The sequence below is a fragment of the Acanthochromis polyacanthus genome, chromosome 18, assembly GCF_021347895.1.
Source record: "Acanthochromis polyacanthus isolate Apoly-LR-REF ecotype Palm Island chromosome 18, KAUST_Apoly_ChrSc, whole genome shotgun sequence".
NCBI lineage: Eukaryota > Metazoa > Chordata > Actinopteri > Pomacentridae > Acanthochromis > Acanthochromis polyacanthus.
In genome coordinates, this window is record NC_067130.1 from 9,283,323 (window position 1) to 9,311,066 (window position 27,744).

General features: G+C 40.5%; 1 protein-coding gene across 1 annotated transcript; it reads right to left on the minus strand.

Moving 5' to 3' along the window:
* Window positions 1–27,040, minus strand: ass1 (argininosuccinate synthase 1). Its single transcript, XM_022197980.2, has 15 exons — window positions 26,898–27,040; window positions 25,087–25,217; window positions 24,040–24,108; window positions 23,387–23,575; window positions 20,431–20,487; window positions 19,886–19,960; window positions 18,741–18,811; window positions 18,617–18,647; window positions 13,451–13,541; window positions 9,953–10,037; window positions 8,273–8,337; window positions 5,415–5,546; window positions 3,577–3,733; window positions 495–560; window positions 1–395 (listed from the first exon to the last, which is right to left on the minus strand). Exons 2-15 carry the CDS (start codon window positions 25,186–25,188, stop codon window positions 347–349), a joined length of 1,239 nt encoding a protein of 412 aa, XP_022053672.1. The 5' UTR covers window positions 25,189–25,217; window positions 26,898–27,040; the 3' UTR covers window positions 1–346.
* Between the last annotated feature and the right edge of the window lie 704 nt (window positions 27,041–27,744).

The following is a 27,744-nucleotide window of genomic DNA, read 5'->3' on the forward strand; positions in this document are numbered from 1 at the left end:
TACAATTCTCTCCTTTTTATTTCCATAACAAACAATTCATATTATTGACCAACATGACTGTGTCAAGCATTCATCCACAGAGTATTTTAGACGTATCTGTGGACTTTATTCAGACGTGATGTCATATGTTTTCTTCCTCCTCTTTTCACCACCTATAAAATATTTCTACACTAAGAGTCTAGTGTGCTTTCAAGTGTGTTAGATATCCTGATCCTGCTTATACAACTAACACTAGACAATAAGGCAACAGGTGCACAATGGAGGCACAAACTTTAAATCAGTTACTCTCTAGGATACAGTGGAGTGAGGAGGGAAGAAAGGAAGATGGTTCACATGACTGGAACGATCACTTCTTGGTGCCGGAGAAACCCTGCAAACGGTGGTGCTCTCTTAACCTGCAGAGGAAAAACAATAAGATGGATAAGTAGTAGCCACTTATAACTTAATTTTGTGAAGTTGTTGGCGTTTATTCTTATGATTCAAGAGCTGCTAACCTGACAGCATTAATCCTGATGAATCCAGAGGCATCACAAGGGTCGTAGTTGCCCTGCACATCCATGCTGGAGAGAGAAAAAGAATTAGGTGACTAATCTTCAAATTTGAGGTTTGAGGAAAAGCTACAGCATATTCTGGCAACCAACCAATTGAAATGTTTGGCATCATCGCAGCAAACACAAGAGACGCACAACATATTCAACTACTGGGCTAACTGGATCATTGATAATCTGCTCTTTTGAAATAAGGCTCTCATCGATCCTCCTCTGAATGCTCTTCTTTAGCACTGCTTGTCCTGAATGACGTTGAATCAATACAGGAGAATGAAAACACGCTCGTGTACACAAACGCACAAAAGATGCGCATAACCCATTTAAAAACAATCCCATTATATCAACTGTGAGCTAAGTGTCGGGATGATTCTGTAATCTGGTGTTTGTCTTCTAGTTTATCCACTTCTTCTGGAAAAAAAAAAGAATATAAAACTTGTGCCGGTGCATGTTCGATGTTGTCGAGGCTGCTTGTTGTATAGACATCTCGCCTCAGTGTGTGCGAGTGCCTCACAAAGAGTGCCCGTGTGCTGTGTAATTACAGCAGTTTCTACCTGCAGTGTTTAATACACTCTCTTACCGAGTTCTCTCCTCCCTGTGACACCCCCAACTCCCAATGTACAGCCTGCACTCATTCTTCAAAAGCACTTAGCAAAAGAGGAAATTGCCAACAAATGATAGGATAAACACTATAAAAAGAAAGGCCGACAACTAAATCATCAACTCTCAATACAAGGCTCCCTGCCCGGCACCTGAACACCATTATGAATGAGTGGCCACAAAGAATATGGCACTTTTTTGTGTGTGTGCGAGCATGCGATTGTGTATTCCTTGAAGAAACCCTGCAGTCTAATTGAGAGCGGAGCCAGCCGAGAGCGAGGAGGGTGACATTTCTGTCTCAGATGGGTGCGGTGACGGGCTGTATTACCACTGTGTTAATGACGCCGTTTACTGTTGCCCGCCGAGAGCCAACAGGATGTCAGCGGGGGTTTCATGCCTAATCTGGTCTGTGTGTGTATGTGTGTGATTGTGGCGGGTTTTCATGTGGTGCGAAGAAAGTGTGCGCTGCCTCCAGGTGTATCAGCGACAGGTACATGTGTATGTCAAAGTTAAGATAATACATGACAAGCATTTTAACAAAAGAATAGCAATTTTACAACAGTGGATTATCCGACTGATACACTTATGAGCCTTTGCCACCTTTTGAAATGTTTTAATAAGCAGTTTTCTTATAGATATTATGAAGCATAGTGTAAAAATATTGATTCTGATATACATTTTAGCAACATTTTTACGTTATTATTGGGGCATTTTGTGCATTTCATTAGACAATGGACAGTTGAAAGCTGCCTTGAATTACAGTTAAATTCTACTGATTCATTTAAATGTTTTTAATTGGCTAGTATTTGTAGTTTCACTTATTTTTCTTTATAAAACATTCCATAAATTTCACTGTTAATACACAGATAGTGAGTCCCAGATTCGATTGTCAGTCATTTCACTGCTGTCTTTCCACACATTTCTTTTCTCTATGTGCTGAAGCAGACAAACAAAGGTATTAATCGAATTAATAAAAAAGGTATTAATAAAAAAAAATGTAAAATTAGACCCCACTACCAGACATATCTTTATTTACAACTCAGCTTTTACAAAAACTGAGGAAAACTTGAGGAACTGAGAATAAATGTATGTTTCTTATGAAAACAAAATAATAACACTGTCTTCATTATTCTTAAATATTCATTTTTGCATCGGCCTGAGAGCTCAGTAGTGATCAGGTTCGGTCAACAAAAAGACTTAGGAAACTGTGCCTGCATGCAAAACTGGGTGAAGTAATATGTAGTCCGGAGTTCATTTTAGGCTTTAGTTTTTCAGTCTTTGCCTTATATTAAACAGAACACTCCCCAGACACAAACAACTGAGCGCTCTAAGCCCATGGGTGTGTTATAAAGTTGTGACTCACTGTGTGTGTGACTGCACTCGAGACCGATTTGTGACAGTATTATTCTTACATGTTTCGAACGAGCCACTTTATGAGGAACCACTGAGCCCATCTGGCAGAGACCCCGAGGACTTCGTGTTGCTGCAACACAACACTCTGTCACACAGATGTGAGGTTCCAGCTAAGAAAGTGTCTCTTCAAGGACAGGTGTTGAAATAAGAAAATGTGAATGTTTTTAGTGATTTGCTGCTTTTAAAGAGTATTGAGTTGGAATTTATTTTTTGTTGGAGGTTGACAGAGTTAAAATGTTGAACTGAAAACAGAATATTATTCACAAAAATCATAAAAAAACAATAAGGATTAAAGAGCTGAATGAGTTCCCTGTCTGAGTACAGTATGATCTTTTTTTTGCTTTCCTTCCCACGGACTCAGAAGACAGAATATACACTCACCGTATTGATTTTTATCTGGCTTTTCACTTGCCAAACCAGTCTAAGGAACTGAATGGCTGACTGTGTGAGGCATATTTTTTGTCTCCCTCTTTCTGACCTGCTTAACTAGCATGACACCCCGCTACTTTCCTCTTAAAAGCCCAGTGAAATCACCTCTCTCCTCTGGCTGAAAACACCATTAGCTCTCTGACTCTAGGGTACAACTGGAGTGTGTGTGACTTAAGTGGAGATGGAGAGCCATATGGAGGGGTTTTTACTTTGGTCAGTGCTGAGCCTGCCCAGAGGGCATCGGGGGTCATCCTCCTGAACAAACCCACTGTTACCACAGCTAAGAGGCCACGGGGGTGTGGTGGTGGGGTTAGGGTCGGGGGCTGCCCTGCAGGAACTGAGTTTGACACTCCTCTGATGTCTTTGTGTACAGGGTCGGCTTAGTATGCCGATGTGGAGGTCATCAGAGAACTTGGGCAAGCTGGCCTGACGACAGGCCGACTGGTGAACATGTGGAATAGCAGCACTGTGCCCAGAGCAGCCGCACACAGCTGTCAAGTCAGAACAAGCCCAGCTTTGATCCACTGACACACGGCGGCTTCTGTTTTATCGCCACACTCACACAGGTTTTATTTTTTTCTCTGCTTACCTGACCAACTCTTCATTGTACAGAGATTTGGGCGACTCTCGCCCCAGGATGTAAACCTGACCCTTGAAGACGGACAGCTGCACTTTGCCCTCCACGTTCTCCTGAGACTTGGCGATGCAGTGTCGCACAAAATCACACTCTGGACTGTCCCAGAAACCTGAAACAAACAGTAGAGCTTGTTTGAAGTCAAGATTTCAGGTTTCAAAGCGTTTTATTTCACTATTTAAACATAAAAGAGAAAAAAAACTCGTGTGTCTGCTTTTATTACGAATTAAAAAGTGCATATATGTTGACAGTTTAACTCACCAATTAGTATCTATACAAATAATTTCACAAAGAGCTTTTACATATCAATACATTTTATGCAAACCTAACTAAAATTAATATTTGGTATTATCTGACATATACTGATCTAAAACTACACACAGTTTTTCAAGACACCTGGCAGGTCACTTGTTCCAAGCATCTTGAATAAGTTGCCACAGTATGTTTGTGTATTCTGGCTGTCTTAGAAGCTTTTTTCTTTTCATTTTAGACAACGTGAAGAGAACAGCAACAAGACAACACAGAATATTAGGTCTTTATACCTGATCTAATATTCTGTGTTGTCATGTTGTTGTCTATCCCTTTGTTGTTAAATACACAGCTGCTGTAACAACAGAATTTAACTCTGGGAAATAACATCTGTCTGTCTGTGTTATTTCTGACTTCATCATGCCAGCTCCAAGGCTCTTTTGTGAGATATGAGATTTCTGTGCTTTTGGTCTAATTTCAGTCCCAGGTAAACTTCATGCATCTCTTTCTTTTCTTCCCCCCATTTTGCCAACCTGGACCATCAGTCTCTGAGACAGATGGGTGAGGGATGTGTCTATACGTTCAGAGGTCAGGCACGCCCCACTCAGCAGGGGTCCTCATCTCATCAGCGGCTGACCTCCACCTCATCGTCTGGCCATGCTCAAAGACACAATCCTTCCCTGCTTTCACTCCTTGGAAATTGGCACAAGGTGACGGCCAGGACAATTGCACAGGCCACGGCTAGATTATATTTTGATCTGTATGTCAGTTGTGTCTATGAGTCACTAACGTGTCTCTGTATAAGTGAATGAGAATTGATCATTTTGTCCATTTGTTCTGAAAACAATTACATATTTGCTCTGATAGTGCTGTCCTGAAATTATTGCTTGCTCGTTTTAGATAAACATTTACTTTAATGTACATGATTATTATGAAGTGAAACCAAAAGATTTCAAAATGCCATTTAATGAATTTTAATTTATTGACCACCAATCAGTTGTTTTCTTTCCACTTGTCAAATTCCTGCTGTGCTACTCTAAACTGCTGCGACTTCTTTTCTAAAAAAAACTGTGTGAACAGTGCAGTAAAAAGATGCAGGACAGGTGGGTTGTTAACATAAGCCCCGCTGCTAGCCGTCTGCTATCTGCAGAGTTATTAATGATTTAAACCCACAATGGGTTTAATCTCTGCCCTGCTTCTGAAGGTAGCACCTTTGTGTGTGTGTGTGTGTGTGTGTGTGTGTGTGTGTGTGTGTGTGTGTGTGTGTGTGTGTGTGTGTGTGTGTGTGTGTGTGTGTGTGTGTGTGTTTGCTTCCCGTCTCTGGAGGGTATAACTGAAGCGGCCTATTAGTCAGTCTGTAATGGCACTGATCCTATTATGTGGATGAAGGTGCAGGGGACTGGAGATGGAGCAGAAGGGAGGATTAAGATACCTGAGCCAAGAAAAGCTCGCGCACACATGAAGACGTACTGAAAGTACAGGGGCGTATGGACACATGTGGCACGGTTAGTTCTCTCTAAAGCAAAAGTGTAACAAGCGCTCACCATTGTAGACAAGTTCAGAGAACCGGATACCAAGTCCCTGCTTGATCCTCCGCACCTCTTTGTCCATGGTAAAGGTCTCGATGTCTAAATGGGCGTTCAGCAGAACTGTGCCTCCTGGGGTTTCATATATTCCTGAAAAAACACAGCAAAAAGAAATCAACATTAAGTAAATTAACACCACAGCAGAAGTTTAAACTGGAGATGACAGATCTCAGAGAACTGAATTTAATCTATCTTGTTTTTTTACATGATTTTATATGGTCCAACACCTTTTTGAAAACCCAACAAAGGAAAATTTAATCAGAGTAAGACATGCTGCACAAAAACTGGGTTAGTACATTAGTTCCTCCAATACATCTTTTTATTTTACAGTAACCTGTGGCATCATAATCTTTGAACAACATCCACTGGAGATGAAATGACAAGCCTGCTTCATCTGAACTAACTACAAGCAAACGGCTCTATTAGCCATCAGCCGTCTGACAGACAGGCCTTCACGGCACTCACAAAACATGGATGAGTCTGTCCTGGGTAAATGACAGGGTAGGAGGCCCCTGCCAGCCTGGTGTCTGGACCAGGGCTCTGCATACCCTGCAATTTACCCCCTCTGGACAGGGAGGGAGGGGTGAAGGAAGAAAAGATGAGGTAGATGACAGGAGAAATGAAGCTGTCACTTAAATGTCAGCTAAAACAAAAGGAGGGCAGGGAAAACTGCTACGAGACAGATCTGACAATAGAAGAAGGGAGCTTTATCAATGACAACCATTTTTGTGAGAGCTGAAATTTGGAGAAACGGTAAGTGCTGTTTCCCTATTCAACACATGGTTCCTCACATCATCTGTCAATTTGAATGCTAGGTGCACCTTTTTTGATTCGAGCCCGGCTGCCAAGCTGCCAAAGAGACTTTTCACTGCAGCCAACACCAGACTGCTAAACCTCACAGTTTGTCTGGTGTGCTTCAGACTCCAAAACTCTTTCCTGAGATTTAACAGATAAATGCTATTTCATCTTTTCCAATCTGGCGAGCAGCGGAAGTCAAATCCGTGCGACCTCAAACACCGGCCCTGATCTGAAAAAGGAGAAGCATTTACTTTGTGCTGGCGGGCAAAAACAAAGCTTAGTGATGCTGCTAATTGTCTAAAGCCTGAAAAGGTTTCCACCTGAGCTAGAATGGCTTGTGGCTTTTTGATGATCCAGGGCCAAAGAGGGCACGTAGGGACATTTCCGGTGGCTCTATCAGATAAATAACTTAAAACTGCCCTCCAACTCAACTGGGCTTAAGCGCTGCAAAAGAGAGCTAGCTTAACTGAGAGAAGCAAACAATGAAACGCTATCTGCTTGAGCTCCAACAGTGGCAGTTTAGCCGGGCTTAAAGAGACAAAACCCTCAGTGGTTTATGAGGTTTTAATCTTTTACACAGTTACTGCAGGTATGCTAACCCTGCTGCAGGCCTGCAGGCATTCAGGACCAGAATTAATTCTTCTTAAGCAGATTCCCTCTAATGATGCAGAATAAACAGGCAACACATGTAAATAAATACAGATAAATACCTTAAGATGGCTCAGAAAATACAATGAGTAGATTTGAATATGAAACACTTTGCTATTAGTCGTGGAACATTTCTGGAAATAATTTCAGCTGATAAAAATAAACAAGTAAATATATTTAAGACGCTTGTGATGACTATTTTAGTGGAGTTTGGCAGCAGTTGACAAGAAGCAGCGTGTTCATCAGAAGATGAGGCTGCTTTTGATAGATGCAGCTCTACTGAGGCCATCACCGGCGCACAGGTCAGAGGCCCGACAGCACTGTGACAGGTGGGAAATGTTTGTCGGGAACACGGGTTGTTGAATGCTTTGTAGCGCAGTGACAACATTCTTGACAAACCATTTCAATCCCCTCCGCCTCTGTGACCCCACACAAATAAATATGACCCAGCACAAATAAGTATGACACGTCCTCCCATTCGATCCCTCCCGTCATCTATTGTGATGGCACAACTGCCATTCCAGAGGAGACCAACGTGTCCACTCAATGGTAGTTATTCAACCACTTGGGCACCTTGTGCTCCACCTCTTCCTATTGCTTCAGTGGAGGAAACAGCTTTGATCTTTTGTTCAGTCGAGGGAAGAGAAAAGTGGGCTTCCCATTTTCCAATTTCTACCTGCCAAGTTGCGCCACAGCCACAGTCTGCTGGCCAGTCAATTTGCCAATCATAGCACATAGTGTCGTGGGGGAAGAGGAGTGTGTGTATGTCCATGTGAGTGCGTCACGCAAGGCCAGGACAGCACACTGGCTTTGTATGTTTACTGCGACAACACATGTAGAGCGCTAACAAAGGAGCTTTTCAAGTTGCCTGTTGATGCCAAAGATAAAGAGACAAAAAACACCCCCGTGTGCAGATATGTGATCGACTGTGTGTTTGTGTGTATCCAGTGGAGCATGTGCACCTTTTTCTTATTCACAGTGTGTGTGTTTTCTGTATGTGTGTGCATGCATAAGTGAATGGAAGTAACTTCAGTGCCTATGATTCCAGGTGAACCAGAGGAAAACATTTTCTCTTGAGGAGAGCGCCTTTGCCATCCAGCCCACTTTTATGGAAGCAGAACAGCAAGTGTGACAAAAAAGCACTCATGTAAAATAACTGCAAATTGCATGAAAGCCCTGGCTACTGAAAGGAAGGCTTTTGAACGGCTGCAAAATTAAAATATTGAGAGGTATTTTAGTGCAAGTGCAAATATATCTGTCTCACTTCATTTACAGTGTATATCTGAAGATGCCTGTCAGACTAATTTGGCACAAATGGAGAAAATGTCATAACCAAGACAGACAAAACAAACAACAATTTTTAATTTTACCTCGGGACTTCATGCCGATGAAACGGTTCTCTACGATGTCAATCCGGCCCACTCCATGCTTTCCTCTAAGAGACAAAGACAGGTTCACTGGACGCACTCATACATTATTTGAACACTTTATTAGTTTAACCAGCAAGAGGTGGTTTAGATTAAGGGCCTTCGTATCATGGCAGCTCAGTTACCAGTTCAAGCATTGCTCTGACATTTTTTTTAATTTTGTGACTTTCAGAAACAATGCATATCTGCGAGGTGTTTTAGTGCACAGTGCAGAACACTCAGGCGAGAGTTCATCTAAATGAAGCAACACAAAGTGACTTGTTGGTGGAAAATACATGTTAGACTTTGTGTGAGGAACAGACGTGTCTCCTGGACATCTATTCACAACGCAAAGTCAATGTGCTGTTACTTTGGTGACAATAGAATTATGCTTAAAATCTAAATAAACTACTTAAATAAATATTCCTCAGTCAGTAGATATGTCTAAATCAGCATAAAAAAATGTAGCTTTATTGTGTTCAGATTAAACTGCCAATGTTATTAGACTGCAAAAGTGCGATTCCTACAGAACCTGTTGCTCACCATGTTTACCTTAATAAATGGAATGCAAATGACAGCAGGCTGCTACAAAGGAACCTCATTTAATACTACATGCATCAAACTGGTCCTTAATTTTGAACTGGTGTCAATCCTGTGTGTAAGTGCCTTCTTTACAGCTTTCCTTTGAGCAAAACGTTTTATTTTTCAAATGCATTAGAGTGCTAAAGTTGTTGTGACATATTCTACTGTATGATGTGATCACTTATTAAGTAACTAGAAATATACTTGAAGATCTTGATCAAGAAGATCTTGACATGATGCATATCAACCATACCCCCATGTAGACGCATACATTTACATTTTTTGTTGTTTATTTCTGAAATTAAGAGACCTCTTAATCTTCGTTGAGCTGTTGTCATGCATCACGGTGATGGGCATAGTTTTTTTCTGAGCGATTAGACTTGCTGAGAGTAAATTTATAAACCATGCACCAATACTAAAATTTTAAAAAAAGAATAATGTTTCTCCTCAAAATATTTCCACATTTTCATCGATAGTCAGATTTTCGTCTTTAAATAGGCTCTTTGATTATCTCTTCTCCCATATTTTTTATAGAAAAGCAGAAAAAAATTCAGATTCACCTAACAATTCATTCAACACCAATTTTTGTGATAGTTTGTGCTAATTAATTCTAAATTACACGTTATAAAGAAGCAGCACTAAGTTAAACAGATCTGAGGTTAATGTCTAAAGTTAACAACAATTCCCCTTAAAAATAACTTGAGGAAAAAAAATCCTCATGCTCAACATCATGCTCAAAACTCAAAAGCAGCAAAGGAAAATAGATTCTTCTGTGCTATCGGCAGGCTCACCTTTAGTACTTTTCATTTATTTTGACAGTTGGAAAGCAGAGAGGGAAGCAAGAGCGGAGGAGACACGGGAGTAAAAACTGGTGGTATTCGATCCCAGGCCAACAGCGACAAACACTCATCATTCCAGAGGTGGTGAACTTAACCACTGCTCTACCTCTGGGAACACTTACACACTATTCTGATAGAGAGACTTACTTTTACTGCATTTATCAAGTTTAACAAGGAACAAGTGAGGGTAACTTTTTTTTTAAATAAAGCGAAAAATGCTTACCCAATCTCATTGAGGTATGAGAAGATATCCAGTGGAGTGTCTTCAGATTTGTTTTCCTTCACATTGGTCACCCTGACAGGCACTCCTAAAGGAATACCATACATACAGATAACACAATAAGTAGTGATTAGTGGTGATTTTTAAGCTTTTATTTAGATTATTTAAAATGTATTTGTGATCCATTCTCTGGTAATGTTTGATTGCTTTAAAATGAAGCAATGTCACAATTTACTTTGCCGTTTTATGTTTGAGATTCAACAAACTAAACAGTAACTGATGTAACATTTTCTTTTCATAAGAGGCATGTTAATCATTTTCAAATGAACTAAAATTATGTGTATTACAACAACAGGAGGAAAGCCAATAGCCATTGAAGTGAATTAAATTCTTCTCTACTCATCCTAAAACATATTGGATCGTTTTTTGTTCTATTAGGACAAAAACAAAAGTGATTTTGAACAAGATGAGAAAAAACAATCAACACAGAACACAAGGAACAATATAAAAATGTAACTTTTGCACAGCCTAGTTAATCAATAACAACAACAAAAATGCAAACACTAATGAAAAGATCAATTTCAACTGATTGAAATGGCAAACAATAGCAAAGAGTTGATACAATCTGCTGACAAGCACTCATTATCAGTCAGTGAAATCAATAGTCGTCAACTAAAAGTGAAAACCTTCACAAAAGGAGCTGGTGAGAAGGGCTAATAAATTCAAAGGCTCTGCTGATTTGAAAGCTGTGAAATTGTGGGCAGGCCTTTACCTAATTCAATTACACACGCAGCTTTGTTACCCAAACTCTCTTTAGCGCTGAGATTTTCTTTGCGCCACTGAGTGCTTGTGTGTGCATGCGCATGTGCAGGAGACAAAACCACCTGCAGATCCATCACTCATCTATCTCCAACATACTGAGGATTTCTCTTTTAAAAAGACACCCACGCTCAGTCCGCACGCTTCCTCTGCGAAGCCACTTAAACCAAGTGCACATCCATCAATGTCACGGACCTGCTTATTCATGGCCTTCAATACGGAACACGGGCCAAAGGTGGAGGCGAGGAAACAAACAGAGACACGGGTGAAAAGGAGTGTGTGTGTGAGAGACAGGAATATATCCTATTAAAGACTGCACAAGGAGGAAATGAGAAGAAATCTGCTGTACTCTCCGTCCCTCCAGTGTTGAGCTCCATACATACTTAAGCATGCTTGCAGTTGTCAGTCAAGCAGTTTTGAAGAGAAGACCAGCACTTCTGGTCGCCTCTCAGCCAGCGTTTACAAAGCCTTAATAGGAATGACATGTGAGGGACTTGACAAATTTTTTTAGACAAGGGCTTTGTTGACGCTCCATTCTCATATCGCGGGAATCCCGGTGGCTCCCATGGAAGCCACCAGGACTAAATTTCTGGGAGAAAAAAGTACCTCCCAGAGCAGGAGAGGGCAGTAAGGATAGTGCATTCTTAAAACTACGCCCCTCCCAGATATCTAATAATTAGATTAAAAGTTCAAATAAATTAACTGAGTGTCTGAACGTGGGAGTGTAAAGGCTGGCCTTTCGTCCCTGCGCTCTCTTTCTCCTCGCTCTCTCCATGTTGCGGGTTCTATCATTCACTAAAGGGCTCTTTTTCTACTCATGATCCCTTTCTTCAGTTTTTTGCACCCTAACAGTGCAGACAATGGGAGCGCAGACACAGTTGTAGGAAAAATTACTGCTTTACATTTTTCCTCTCTGTCTCTTTTTCCTCCTCACTTCTTTGGCATGAAAGGAGGGAGGGATGAAATTTTTTTCTTAAAAAAAGGGAGAGGAATGGGGAATAGAGCGTTTGACGGGGGAAAAGGTTCCTGTCGTTAAATATTCTTTTTTAATCAGTGAGAAAACTTTGGTGAGAAAGGCAGGGATGAAAAGGTGGGAGGGGGAATGAAATGAAACATTCTTGTGCTGATCTTGTGCTCAGAGGGAGGAGTAGGCTTGGGCCTTTGTGTGGACAACTAAAACAGCTTTTGTCATAGGGCGCTCAATAAAGGCACTGAGAATATGTGTGAAAATGGAGCGCAGGGCCGCAAAGAACCCGCGAAACCAGACTAGGCTTCACTAGTGCATCACTGTTTTACAAAAGCACATCTCATCCCCTGACACCAACCAACTTGTTTCACAGTTAAACATTTCTTTGGGAAACTGGTAAAGTGAGATCCCAACACTGTTTTGCTGCAGTTCCATTAAGACTTGAGAGCCATTTCAATTTGCACGTTCTAAAAACACTTTTGCCATCGTTAGCGACTGCAAAATTTCCTACCAAATCTTCTGAACTCCACTTTAATTACATTCACAGCTCATAAAGCCCAGAGAATCTAGCATCTCTTATCTGATTGATGTTCTTGTACTTCAGCCTCCACCAGTGACCAGGCTTGAAGGGACATCTGTGCTCTTTGCCTCAGGCCTGGATGTGTCTTGCCATTTTCTCTTTGCACAAACATGTGACACTTTCTACCATTCAGTCTGTCGCTCGTCGCCATATATCTAATGAGCGTTTTTTTCTGGCCCCTCAGGGTTTGGTGTATTAGCTGGAGTTAATGCTTCCGGCCTGTGAGTTTGCCCCCAGGCCAAACATGGCAGCTTTGGACCAAGTAATGCTGTGAAGGGGTTTAGGATAAATCTGGGTGGTCAGAAGTGGTGATAAAGTGCAGCCGGGTCAGCCTCAGAGCTGTAGGCCTGCGGCTAATACCCTCACTGTTAAGTAATAGGAAAAGGCACGGAGTCAGGAGTGAGTAAAGATGGACAACAACACATGAACTATAGAGGCTCAGAACTGATATCAGTCAGTAACTTTCCTCTCATGTGAGTAAGCAGCAAAATGCATTGGCGTTTTATGGGCGAAGGACTTCAAAAAGAAAGGTTTGGGATTTTCAGTTTATGGTGAAAATACTGTTTGACATCGAAAATCTCGACACAATTTGGGGGCAAACAAACAGCAAAGACCACATGGGTGCAAATCACTTAAACAGTGAGTCCCCTGCTGGAAAACCAAACCTGGACTGCATGTCTTTCCCCTGCTCTCTTTTCCAATATTACCTGCTTGTCTATGCTAGAATATGTCTAAAAATATACAAATTGCAAAAAATGAAAAGAAAATAACAGAAGAAGATCCTGACATGATTCAAGCATAGTGCAAAGGACTGTTTACATATTTTAAAAGACTAATGCAAAATCCATTTCGCTAATATGACAGAGGAGAATAATCACATGGCTTACATTTTCAATTTCATTTCAATTTAAGTGGAAATTAATTGCTGAGTATTAATGTTGTATATCATGTGAACGTAGATGAATTTGACTGAATTTTCATTAAATCTAATGCATAAGGTCAAATGAAACTGGTCATTTCTGAAATTCGAGACAACTATTTCAGTTTTTTTGATAGCTTAGGCATTCTTACATCTATATCAAACATTAATCTTTAGAGGTTTTGACGTTATCAACAGGTGACACAACACACCAACCATTTTTGAACGCTATCTCCAGTACATCCGGTTCATTGGGAGAATCTTCTGGGTTCTTGGTCATCAGGTAGAGGTCAGCAGGAGCATGGCTCTGCAAAACACACAAAATCACAGACTCACTGTGGCCATTTCAAACACTTTGTTCCCCTCAATGAATAACTTGGACCTTCTGAGACCTCATCAAAGAAACAAAATGAGAGGACTATTGTGTGAGGTGATAACGGACAACCTGAGACATGGCGGGCAGAAGAACGGAGAGACTGATGCGTGAAAAAGAAGAAACCTGAAAACATCACGAGTCGAGTGAAGACAAAAAAAAAAAATCAATGTTCCATTTTTCTCCTCTATTTGGTTTCATTTTCTCCATGTGGCCCTTCACCACAGGGGAAGGCGGGGAAAAGCAGGACGGAGTGAGAAAAAGAGGAAAAGGGCAAAAGAAAGAAATGACTCACATCCCTGAGAATGAACACTTGACAAGACAAAAAAACACCTGATACTATGACAGAACCTATTTGAGCAACAGTAAGTCTTCAGTCTTATTCTGCCTGTCTGTGAAACTCTCACATTGGCCCACTCCATCATGTGTCTGCAGTTCTTTAGCTGACTTCTCATCTTCCAGTTTTTCAGCTTTGATTTCCTGAGTGACGTTTCCCTTCTGATTTATTTTCAAATGAAGAATTTTCCTACAACAAAGCCTTCAAGCCCACACCCTAAATTCACTAAAGTTGTCCTGAGTGACAGACATTTGTAGTTTTTCCAGTCGGTGGGAGCCGGGAGTGATTTCAGTAAGTCGTGGCTGGGACCTAAAAGAGCGTGGCAGTCCTGACGTGTCCGCCCAGTGATGTGCCCCTCCAACAATTACACAGCATTAGGCCAAGACGATGGCCAATGTCTCCTGAGCTGAGGCAAATTGCAGGGGGACTATGCAAAATAACTACTGGGTGCATTTAAATGGAAAGCTTTACCAGACTCTAAATCATCATACAATAACTAATCGGCATCCGCTTGCCGCCTGTCAGTGAGGAGAAAACGAGCAGCGCAATCACTTTCCTTCCTTTTAACTAAACACCAAAATTGACTGGGAAGGCGCCCGACTCCCTCTCCTTTATTTTCTGCCTCAGTGCCCTGAAAGATGCCAAATGAGAGCGAACAGGAGAGGGACAAAATGACTACCCTAAAAAGCCTTTTGATGCCTACTCTTTGAAGGAGGAATGCATTTTCTGGCTGTCTTTTCAACCTTCAAGTAAAAACACAGTGTAGAATATAAGAGCCATTAGCTGAAACAATATTTATATGTGGCAGGTTGCCAACTTACAGGAAAACTATAAAAGTATGAACCTTTATTTTACTGATTATACGTGAATTAAATCCAATTTGGTTTGAAAATAAACTAACTTTCTCAGTTTAAAATGTTAATTTTACTCCCTGTATTGGTGTCTTCTTTGACTAAAAAATGGTAAAAGCTTAAAGAAAGGCCACAACAATCAATTAAAAACACTACAAAATTCAGCAATGTCTAAAACCTCATGCATGCTGCAACAAGGAAAGCTCAAACTTATACACTACTGGATACAAAGGGGGGAAAAAAGGAAATGTAAGGGAATAAGGTTGTTTCCAGTGAGCGAGAGATCAATGCATTTCAATTCAAACCCCCTGCAGGTGGACCTGTCCCAAAGCCGTGGCACTGAAAGAGAGGAAAAGGTAGAGATAGAGAAGACAGGGGGGCCTGGGGGTATTGGTGGGAAATGGGGCGTGAAGCGCACCATCATGTAGCACAGAGCAGCTCCTTTGGCAGTCTTTGCTTCTGCGATATTGTTGTGCTAAACGTGGCCCATACAGCAAAGAAGGAGGCTGACGCATGAACTTAAAGCAAGTAAATTTCTATCTTTCCACTTATTAGTTGCCTCATTGGTTTTCAATCAAAGCCAGAGGGGCCAGAAGACGTAGAGGTGGCAGGAGGCAGAAGGAAGGGGGTAGGAGGAGGAGGAGGAGAAAAAGGAGAGTTGAACAGAAGAGGATGGTAAAAACATCTTTGGCGCAGCGGTTTGGAAATGATGCTTAAATCACCACGTTTCAAGTCTGTCCTTCTCTTTAAAATGCAAACACGGCAAATTGAGCCAAGTATAAAACAATATGCACAGGATGCGATGGAGAGATATTTATATTCTTAACAAACGGGATGTTTTGGTTAATGTTGGACCCTCAGCTGAATTTAATGAGGGCAGCAGGCAGTTCTCTATAAAGCTAAAGCTACGGTGGTGCTGAGGTAGACGCAGTGAGCCCTCACTAAGTATTACAGGTCAGACTAATGAGACCTGAGGGCAGTGAGGGCACATGACAAACGCTGACCTCTTTGCTTCAAAGCACACATTCACATGTATACATACACCTATGAGCCCACTTCCTAGCCCTACAGGCAGCCTTCTGACCATCCATCTTTTCCAGGAGGCCATGCGACCAGCAGCAAACAAGTTTTCATTTCCTCTAGGTGAGCTGAGCTTTGCCGTTTCGCTCCTTTACTCCCGGTCAACACGAGCGGTGGCCCGTCGGCTCCCTGATCAAAGAACAAAGTGGGCCCGAAGAAACTCACTGACAGAGGCTATAATTAAGACTGAAGTGATGTTTTAATGACTCAGGACGAGTGTCAGGCTGCCTCAGGGTGGGCTCTGACTGCTCATGTGTGGACGGACGAAGAGAGTGGAGAGAGTGAGGAAACTGGAGGATGTGGACACATCCAACAATTGACATAGTGTTAATCATATTGGAAGAATGCTACAACATTGGAAATACTAGGTAGTAACAAAAAACTGACCAGTTAATGCCAACTAGTGGTTGATATACAGTACTTACAATCTTCTCTGACAGTATTTGACATTATATCACAACTACAGCATGCATTATTGTATAGGACAATTGGCAACATTCAATCGAGGAAGACTTTATTGTTGATTTTATTGTTTTATCGCCTAATTGTTTGGATTAATACAATGCAAATCATGTAAGAAAATCCTGTACATCCAGTACATGCAGTTGTGCATTATCGGTCAAAAAGAAGCAAAGACCTTAAAGGTATGACTTTTTCAATGTGTAATATCTGAATGAAAAGCGACTTTATAACAACCACTACGTTTATGCAGTTATGACTTCCATGCCAATAGCAATAAATGTGACTGGATAGATATGCCAACAGCTAGCTGAAGTTGCCCTGAGAGCATGTCTTCACATAGGCTAACGCTCCCAGATGGAGATGAGTAAATGAAAAAGGTCTCCAGGCCATTGTGGTACAGGCTACATGGTTAGGGGTTATCAGGAAGGATATAGTGTTAATCACAGAGTAACCTGAACTCTGTTGACTCTTATCTACAGGAGAACATATGAGCGACCATTTGGACATTTCCTAATATGACGGCGTTGAGCAAAGAGGGACCATTGTACTACAGGTGGGGGGAGTCGGGGCACTTGAATAGTTGAGGTCCGGCCTAAGCCTTTAGGGCAGTAACTGGAGGAGAGAGAGAGGCTGATACACAGAGGAGATACTTAGAACAAGGTGACTTCTATCAGATGACCTTTGAGGTGGATCAGAATCTGACATGTCAGTTTGAGCATGTGGGGGAGAAATTGACTTTGTTGGCTATTTTTGGAGTTAAATTTGCATTTGTATTCACTGCTGGTTTTAAAAAAAAAGCATTTAAATTAGCGTTAAATCTAAAGATTATGCTTTGATGTTAGTGTTGCGATGTAAACCTCGACCTTAATTAACAAACAACCTTGGGAAAAGTCCAATTGCCAGAGGAGTTAAAAGGTTGTGACTACTGAAAATTACTAAATTATTACAGCTCTTTCAAAGTTCAAAACATCATTTTGTTCCCGGGGTAATGTATTCAAATCCTTTTACCACTTTAGATCTCTGAACCATAAATATTTCATTGTATTTCATGCCATTAATTGATTCAATATTGGAGTAAATGGTCCAACACAAAACCCCCTGAATGAAATCAGTTACACAATACTAACATGATGCATCGCTATGCTATTGAGCTGGTTCATCTCATTCTTTTCAAAACATTTCTCCACAGGACGACCACTAAAGAGGCAGCGGAGGGGTGGGAAAGGGACAGAGAAAGAGAGTGAGAGATAGAGGTCTGTGAGTTACAGTGGCCCTGCCCCTGCATCTCCACTCCAGCAGTGCGGGACGCCTCGCCTCCTTATGACACCCCGTGCATTGGGGACTCATCTGTCTGGCGCACTGTCTTTGTACTTTACTGTTACTGGTGACATTTTGGTGTCACGGTGTCATGATGAAATGGCTCCCCTCCCACGTCGCAGCCTGCGGCGGCGCAACCAGTGGAACAATGAGGTCCCGAGGAGTTGGGGCTGGAACTCAGGAGGCCCCAGCTGGGTGCAACGCCCTAACCCTTCCCCCTCCCAGGCTCCCATGAAATCGGGAATTAGTCGAAGCGTTGCTGACGACAAGTCAGTGTCTGTGTGTCCCAGGCTCTTCCCAGGGCCCGGCGAGGACCCCGGGTGAAGAGAGACACAGACACAGACACAGCGACCAAGGGATGGGAGCTTTGGGGGTCACTGGGGGCAACCTGTATGTACTGCACTGACCTCCAACCCATGCAGAGATCAAACTCGTCTCAGCCGTGGCACTGTGAGAGAGTGAGTCGTGTTGTGTCAGATGGAGCTGGCACAGTCAGCAGAAAGATGAGTGGACTCGCTGCTGTGTCACTCTAAGTGTGTGATGCATTTAACTGTGCAAAAAGTTAAGTATTTGTCTCTTCACAGCAAGCAAAGTGTGTGCTTGAAAGGAGGGCAAGGTTCAGTTTCACATGTTAAGAACAATTACTAATCTGAAAATGGCATCAAATGTGAGATGCACTCTCAGATGCACATCTGATTACACCTGTGCAAACTGTTGCCTCTTCACCCAATCTTATTTTTACAGGATCTTGAAAAGAGTTGTCAGTGATTAAAGTAACAAATAAACCCTGATGACAACCAGCACTGTCAGTGAACATACAATTGTACAAAATAATTTAAGACAAATAGCTGGGACTAGTGACTTTCCTGGTATTTAACTTGTGCTATTTTATGAAGAGATGATGTCACTGGTATGGCACTTGTCTCTTTTTTGTGGACATTGATGCAACATTGAAAACTTACCTTGGGGTTCTCCAGGATGCCAGACTCATAGCTGTACAGGAATATAGTTTAGAGAATTACATTCTATTTATTTCTGACTCAAAAGAATAAGACTCTGAAATAAGAATGAAAGATTCCTACCCACCTTATATGCATCAGATTGGCATCCATGCTCCAAGGTGCTTGAGGAGTGACGGGCACTGGGATGCCATGTTTCTACAGTTAGACAGAGAAAACAGTTGTTATTTTACACACTGTCTGTCTGAAAATGAACTGCAACTAAGAGTCACAAGAAAGACTTTTACTAAGAGTTAAACTTGCCTGCTGAGAAAGTTCTTAATGCAAGAAACCAAGAAAGCTACGTCAAGCAGCTGGCTTTTAGCGTGCTGTGTGACCAAAATATGTCTACTTCTCCACACTGCTTTTGTTTTCATGATTCCAGGATGAAAATGGTAAAAACAACCAACAAACAAAGACTATTTGGTTTAAAGGAAAAGTTTAGTGTTTAAAGATTGCGTGATTCCACAAGTTCACCCCAAACCAGTGAGTGAGAGGTGTTGACAAAAACATCATGACCACCCTCTAGTGGGAAATACTGGTCAGGACCACCATTGGAAGGGACTGTGTTGAATAAAAACACACAGCCAGGGAATATGTGTGTGGTCTGAGTGCTTTAATCTGACAATAGTTAATGTCCAGTGTAAGAATAAGTGTGAATTTACACTGCAGAAAAAAGCAGCGATATAATAATAAACAAAATTGGATTCTTTATTATATGTGTCTAAACTCAATACATATTTGTAAAGGGATTTGTGAAAATATTTTGATATTTAGTCAAAACACATGGCAAAGATAGATACAGAAATGATCCATTTACAGCAAAATACAGACATAAAATCGTTAGAGAAATGCTTTCAGTGAGTGGGAACCAAATCAATAAAATAAACAAAAGAGGACAGCTTTACAATATAAAATCTATTAGAGATATTTGTGTTGAAATGCAGACACTACTTTTCTTTTGTCTTGAAATGCTTCTGAGACAACATCTCGAATTCTGGGATTTGTCAAATTTCCAAATTGTATGCTTAAATTAACTTAAATGCTTATCAGTGATAAATTTAAACATCATTATTCAATTTAAGACAGAACTTCTTCTGCTGGCAGATTTTCATAGGGATGTTTGTCATTTTATTGCCCATCGTATTGTGACTCAGCATTTCCACATAGTTGACGGACTCATAAGTAATGAAAATATGGAATGTGAATATAAGAATGTGTTGATGGAGTTACCTGTGCATATTCCATCAGGTCTGTTCTCCCCCGGAAGCGATTGTAAAACTCAGGGATCCTCCATGGCGCAATAATCTGAACAACACAGGCCAGAGAGAGAGATTTGTCTCAGCTGCATCAACATCATTCTATCGTTGATGATATCTGCATCTTCATTGGTATTGGCCCAAAAATGGTTTCAAAGTAAAATATTGGCACTACTTGAACGAACACTGATGGGAAATAACTGGCAGGGTAAATTTGTCAGTGCAATGTTGGAAATATGCCATATTTTTCAAATAAACTGAAGTAGTTTTCTTATTTTGTCCAGTGAATGTGTACTTAACATTTGCATTGCATTATATACTTGTGTTTGCCAGTGAGTCATAACGATAAGAGTAGGCAAAATACATGGTAAAAAGGGTGTGTGTGCACATATTGGTATCAGCAACAGCAATCATCCAAAATGAGGTGGAAAATATTGACATATATGATATTGACAAAAATCTAAGATTCTACATCTCTGATTCACCGTACGGTTGCAAAAAATGAAACAGTAGACTGACCATGACCTCAGGGTAGAGGGCGTAGCACGTCAACTCAAACCGTATTTGGTCATTTCCCTGAAAAGTACAACATTTAACAGTTTAAAATCAGTAACATGAACTGAAAGTATGCACAGGGAGGCTGCAACTAACAAGTATTTTTATTATTAGTTCATATTATTATCTATATTTGCTCAATAAAGTTAAAAAAAATGTGAAAAGCCCCATTTGTTATTTCTAAGAGTTGACATGTTTTGCTTTTCAAAATCCAAAGATCTATCATCGAAAGCTTAAAAATGGCTCCAATCAGATACTAAAACATTTGCAGATTATTTTGCTGTCAAACAATTAAGGTAATGCTTGCTAAACCATTCAGCTGTAGCATTTACTGAGGGTAAAGCACCAATGTTTGCATTTTTTTATTGACCTGTCAAGGCCACGTCCTGCCCAACTGGCTGCTCCTAAAATTTCCTGTACAGTACTCCATCTGTGTTTCTACCAAAAACAGCTGGAAGGGAACTACATTTTCTAAATTCCGCTCATAAAGAAGCCACAGCTGTAGATGGTTTACTTCATGAAGTGGTGTTTGTCTCCATCTATAGGTGAAATACGGTTGGGGCATTTCAACCAACGAGTAGGCAGTCTCTAGTTCATAAATTTGAAGTGGAAATAAAACAAGAGAATAACTATTTAATACAAAAACTGTTTAAAAATATATTGTTTATCTTGGATGCAATCATAACTATTGTCATAACGACTACTTTTAATTGAGTTGCAAACTCACTGTACACATCTTTATCACCTGACTCTTCAGCTCCACTCGTCTGTTACTGACTTTCATTGTGAGTTTCAACTCCTTGTTGAGCGGTGCAGCACACAACTTGTCACCACTTTCATCATTTTCAGCTGCAGCAGGCAGCAGTTGTGACTATATGTATTTCTCTTAGGAGCTGATAGAGACCAAAAATACAGCAAGATGAGAGCAAATATAAATACTTACAGTCATCAGGTAGACATAAACACAACTTAAAACTAATTTTTATGCTCCTCTGTTACAGTGGATGCATAATAAATTGTATAAATTATCTTTAAAGGTGATGTGTCACTGCTGTCTGTACAAATTGCTAACCCATTATTTGAATGTTTGCCCATTTAAAGTATAAGAAAGTAGTTTAAATAACAAATCTGATTTCCCTGCAGGCAAATCTGATTTGTTTCTAAAATCTGATCATTAGGACAGACTGTCGACACTGTTACTGGAAGGGATCAGATTGGATTTCCATGTCAAGACATCAGCCTACGAACATTGGTTGCTGTGGTAACAACAAACGCATCAGTGACTACATAGCTGATTTCCTTATAGCAGACAATTTATTTTGGAATCTGTCCATGAACTGTTGTCCTCCACAGTGTTTTGATAGTAGCAGCACAGATTCTTTTTAGCAATGTCATATGGATTTGATGTCGTTGTATGGAGCATCACACTGCGAGTGACTTAAAACACACCAAAGTCCAATTAAACCACCCAGAGCATCTGGACTGCAATGCATCTGTAGAAGGAATAGTAGAAGTTCATTGACTTTTAAGTATATTGTGATTCAAGTGATCTAAGAGGAAACTTAACTCCTGTGCATCCTCTTGTTTTTAGGGTTTACAAAATCTAGTCCTTGATGGCAGATTTTAGCCAATCATAGATGTTTTCACTCTAATAGCAGATAACTTTGTGGAAAGAGAAACAAAATGTGAAGGGAAATCAGGATGCAGCGGAATCCCGTAATCCCTGAAAGCTCCACCACACCAAGAACCCGCTGCCCCTTGACGAAACGGTGGGCCGCCACAGGCGGCGAAGCCGACGCCGCAGCAGCCGCTAGCAGGAGAGATGCTCCGGCAGCCAGCCGCCGGCCACCACTAGCCAAGAGCAGGGAGCCGACCGGCGCCGCTGCCGCCGCTCTCCAGACGGCTGCTACCAGTGCCATGAGCCTGGTCACTTTGCACGAGACTGCCCGGCGCAGGGAGGAAACGGACAGTTTTCAAATTCGAACCTCATAATGAGCTACTGCAACACACACTACTATAAGAAAACTTTCACAAAGTGAGATTTGCATAATATGTCCCCTTTAAGATCACATTTGAAACAACTGGATAAACTCTGTCTTGTTATTTTCAAGAATAGTTCAGATACTTTTTGACTTTACAAAAGAGGAAAGAAAACTTTTACATTCTTCCACTTAAAAAACATTCTATAAATGCTGTAAATATTAGATAAAGCAAAATACTGGACGCAGTCAACAGATCACGCACACATCAAGCAGACATGTTAAGACGTGGTAGTGAGTCCCTCAAAATGTAACAAAGGTGCAACGTGACTCTGCATGAAAGTCTGTGCAGAACTCAGGCTAATTAAGTTATTTTTTTACTTATACCCACTCATGCTCATCAGACAGACATCCTGCAGGGCTCCAAAGTGCAAAAGCACATTTAAATTTTAATTTGAGGTGTAGGGAATCATTTAGTTTAGCTGGTGATTCATGCAGTGGGAAGAAAAGTCAAGCAATAGAAACGTTAGCATCACAAGAAACTTCTACTTTTTTCAATGAATCAATGACTGAATGGAAGAAAATTACAGTTTCTAAATGAGAGAGGACATAAATGACTTTAGGGAAGGGTTGCTTATTTAATTTACTGCTGGAGTTTGATTGAAGAAAGTTTATCACAACCTAGTTAAGCAGTTTGTGTTTAGAACATGCTGCTTGGGATGCCCAAGTGGATCAGTCACATTGCTTATAACCAGTATATGTAGGGCTAAGTTTCAGAAAAGAAAACTGGTGTACAGTTTAATTTCATTGCCCTGACACCTGCATTTCTATCCTAGTTTTAGCACAAAGAAAAATATGAACAATTTTGTTTTATCCAGGTGCCTGAATACAGTCATTTTTCTCCCACAGCTTGTAGCTGTACTGACGTGTATCCGATTTACCTTTCCAGTGGCACCGTGGGATACAAACTGGGCACCCTCCCGGCGGGCGATCTCGACCTGACGACGGGCGATGCAGGGCCGTGCTACCGCAGTGCCCATCAGGTATCGGTCCTCATACACAGCATTGGCCTGGACTGCAGGCCAGATGAAGTTCTCCACAAACTGTGAGCGCAGATCTTCAATGAAAACCTGAAAAGGAACAGAGGCAGGGGAATAGAAGAGGGTTTTGTGTTACATATTTGATTCAATTAATCTCTGTAGCTTTCCACTGTGATAAATATTAAATTATTTAGATTTCCCATCAAGGAAAATAACTGTTTACTACAAAAAGGCTTTGTGAGATGAAGGAAAAGAACACTTTTCATTCAAGAATAAGAATAAACAATCTACTTCATTACAGTACGATTTGAAAATTTGCTTTAGGACAGAGCTTTATCATCATCCTTTTAAAAGCAGTTATTTATTGGTGTATCCAGCTGCTTGGGGGGAGTTCTGGCAAAAAGCCCTACATTTATGAGCTATGACGCTGTGATATCACACCTGGGGAACAAATCAAGAGCAAATATGAATAAAAATATGAATCTTAAAGCATTTTTAGGAAAAAAAATGTCTCATATTCATCCAAAGCAATGCCACATTTCATTGTCTCCCACCTTCTTTGCACCGAGGCTTTCTGCTTTTTTCCGGGCTGCTTCAAAATCTTCATCTTGTCCAATGTTGGCCTGGAGAGACACATTTAATTGCACGTCAAAGTGACGCAATTCAAAATCTACGACAGAAGCTACACCAACACGACACAAACCGACGTTAGGTTTGAACACTTCTGTAGAAATAAATGCGTCGACACACAGGCGCATGTCAGCGCAAGTGTTAATTCCAACAATCCACCATCTTGTCATTCAGATCACATCCGTAGAGGAGATGTAACAACTCCGTCACAGCTGAAATCAAGCATGAACACCACTTTAGGGCATGAAGAGGCTGGCTGCCAGATCTCCTGAGCTGACCAAGGGAACATTTTTCTAAAAAACTCATCTAATAAACACAACTGGCATATACGCAGTTCTAATATTTAAGAATGCTTCTGATATTCTGGCAGATTATCATTTTAATCTCAGTGTTACACAAATTCTGTAATTCATAACAGTACAACTGCATGGCACCAATGTCCTTTATATTAAAATACACTAAACAAAACTTGTATTTTGCACAAATAACTTGTGAAAAACATGCCGTTTCTGCCTGCTTCTCGGTTCTGTATTCACTTTGTTATTTTGTAATTTCACGAGCCGTTGCACTGGATCAGAGCAAAAGCCAAAAAGATTTGGACAGCTGCCCCACGTGGGCCTCAGCAGTGAACTATAGACGATCACCCATCCCCCTACACTGACCCACAGAACCACCGAATGAAGTTAGACAACACGAAAATGTGCCTGCTGTGCACTTCTGACTGGCCACAGGGTGAAAAGTAAATCCAGTGAGATTTGCGCTGGCATTATGAAGTCAAATCCCGTGGTTGCTGGATAACCAGTTCTGTGGCTCTGACAGGTTTTATAAGAACAGCTCACAGACAGTTCTTATGACAAGTGACAACAAGCTAACCCTTGCAAACTGCAAAACATGATGTGCGAAAGCAGGTGGTTTGGACAAACGAAGCCACCTGTCGAGCTGCTGTGCACACAGTTGTCCGGAAACCTTACCAAATATGCGATGACATCGTAGCCCTGCTCCTTGAGCCACACCAGGATGCAGGACGTGTCCAATCCACCGCTGTAGGCCAGAACCACGGTACCTTTAGACATGATGCAGGCTTTCTCAACACACAGAGGAGCTGTGAAGTAGCAGCACAGAAAAAAACGACACTCAGTCACTTATTTCACTCATTACCTTGCTGAAGTTGAAATATATAACCCAAGCAGACTTACAATGTTAAATCAACTTGCGTCCGTCCTTTTTGCCTTAAAACAGAATCTGAAGCTACAGGTACTTGATCGAGGTGAATCTTGTTTATTGATTATTGACTACTGGGATGGAAAAAGTGGTTAAAATTGAAAACGCGCAACATCTAATAAGGAAAGTAAAATGAGAAATGCAAATTTAAGATCTTTCTGTATTTATAAAATTGCATCTTGGAGCCTAAAATACCAGAATATAGTTGCGTCAATGGGTTTTTTTTGTCTGTGCAATGGTATGAATTGAAATTTAAGTAGATACTATAAGAGAAGCTGAGTCTATGTTGAAGTTTATCCACTGTAAATTAATCAGTTTGAGTGATTTATAGTAGACAAACTCCACTATGGATTCAGGTTCTCGCATATGAGCTACTTATGCTTCAATAGTAAATATTAAACAGATAAAACAAAGGACTGGTTGATGCCACTATAGTCTGATAATTACAGATTAAATGAGTAGCTGCTTGAGGCTAATTTCTTGGCAGTTATTGAGAAGTGATTAATTTACAGTGGACAAACCTTAACATAGACGCAGCTTTTCTTATATGATCTACTTATATTTCAATCATACTATTGTATATAACATTGACTCTCTTATATGATCTACTTCTACTTCAATTCATACTATTGCACAGACAAAAAAACTGTTGATGCAACTATATTCAGGTATTTCAGAGATTAAGTTGATAGAGACAAATTTCTCAGCTGTTATTGAAAATTGATTAATTTATTCTGGATAAACTTCAACATAGACTCAGTTTCTCTTATAGTATCTACTTATACTTCAATTCATACTATTGCACAGACAAAAAACCTGTTGATACAGTATATTCTGGTATTTTAGGCTCCAAGATGCAATTTTATACACATAGAAAGAGCTTAAAATAGCATTTCTCGTTCTATTTTCCTTTTCCATCCCAGCAGTCATTTTAGCAGCATAATCCTGTCATTTCAATTGACTTGCCATTATTTTTTCTGTTTGCATAATAATCTCATCCATTTTTTCAGTTGGAAGTAAAAGTCAAAGGTGTGAGCATGGATTAAAGAGGATGATGACATCTCTACATGGGTTTTCTTCACAGCCTTCCCTCAGCCTGTTTAGCGGTTTGTAAAAAATGCGTGTTCCCATAAAATATGTTCCCTCGCCGCTCACAGGGAACGAAAAATACGAAATTATTCCACTTTAGGATACTAGCTCAGCCTATTTCATGGCACGGAGTTATCAGAAACGTCATACTTCATTCGTATTTGAGCAGCGTTAATGAACAACACGAGAATAAACGTTGGTCAAACCTTTAGCTGCGTCTCGTGCCAGCTAACAAGGTGTCAAGCTAGCAGCGACAAAAATCTAAGCTAATTTACAACAACAACAACAACAACAACAACAACAACATAAACATTTTTGGTTGTTTCTGCTACAACTTAGCTGTTTTCACCGTGTTTTTCTCCAATAAACGCCACTTTGCGGTTGAATTAAACAAACGAACCCAAACAGGCGCTGTATGTGATATTTTTAAACGCTGGCTCAAATATAAAAGCAAGAAACAGGTTGTACTCACAGAGAAGAGGTTTTCTGTCAAGCAAACAGACGTTTAAGCTGGCGTCCTTCCCTAAGGGATGAATGCAGCAGCGTGTTGTGTGGGGTTATGTGGGGTTGTGTTTAGGTCCTCCTCAGGTTGCGTCACCAACAACACACTGATCGGCCTGTTGCTGCTTTATTCATATGGACAGAAACAGCAAAACACACAGTGACAGGAGTCAAATCACACTAATTTATCTCATTATAATAACCAACAATAATCAGACCATATCTACCAAGACTGCAAATTCTGTTCACAGACATTCACACAAACACTTTTAGACACTTTGCATTTTGCATTCTTTATTTCTATTTTACTACTAACCCCTGTGTAATTGTATATATTCCATTAACCTTTGTTTATTGTTTATTGTATTGTACTCTGGCAAAACAATTTTCTAAATAAATCGTAATCAAAAAAGTATGTCAGTAATGATGACAGTAAAATATGTTAGAAAATGCCAAATTGCTAAAAACAAAAAAAACGACTTTGAGGAAAAAAACTTCTTTGTGAGATGGAAAAAATATGGAAAAAATGTAAGAATACCATACCATTAAAAACTGTAAAAGTGATCTGTCAAAGATCAAAAAAATCTGTAAAAAATCTGTCAAAGATTGACAATTTTTGCTTATTTAAATGCAATAAAAACTGCCTTTTTATGGTCTAATGTTGTGAAAGAACATATTACTGCTACAAAAAAAGTACAGACTTTTGGTGTTAATATATTATTTTGGCATTAACTTTTACAAATTTTACATTTACGAGTACTTGGATAGGTTTTAAGAGATTAGTTATCGTTATCCATTCTCTAAAAGTTCTGGACAGC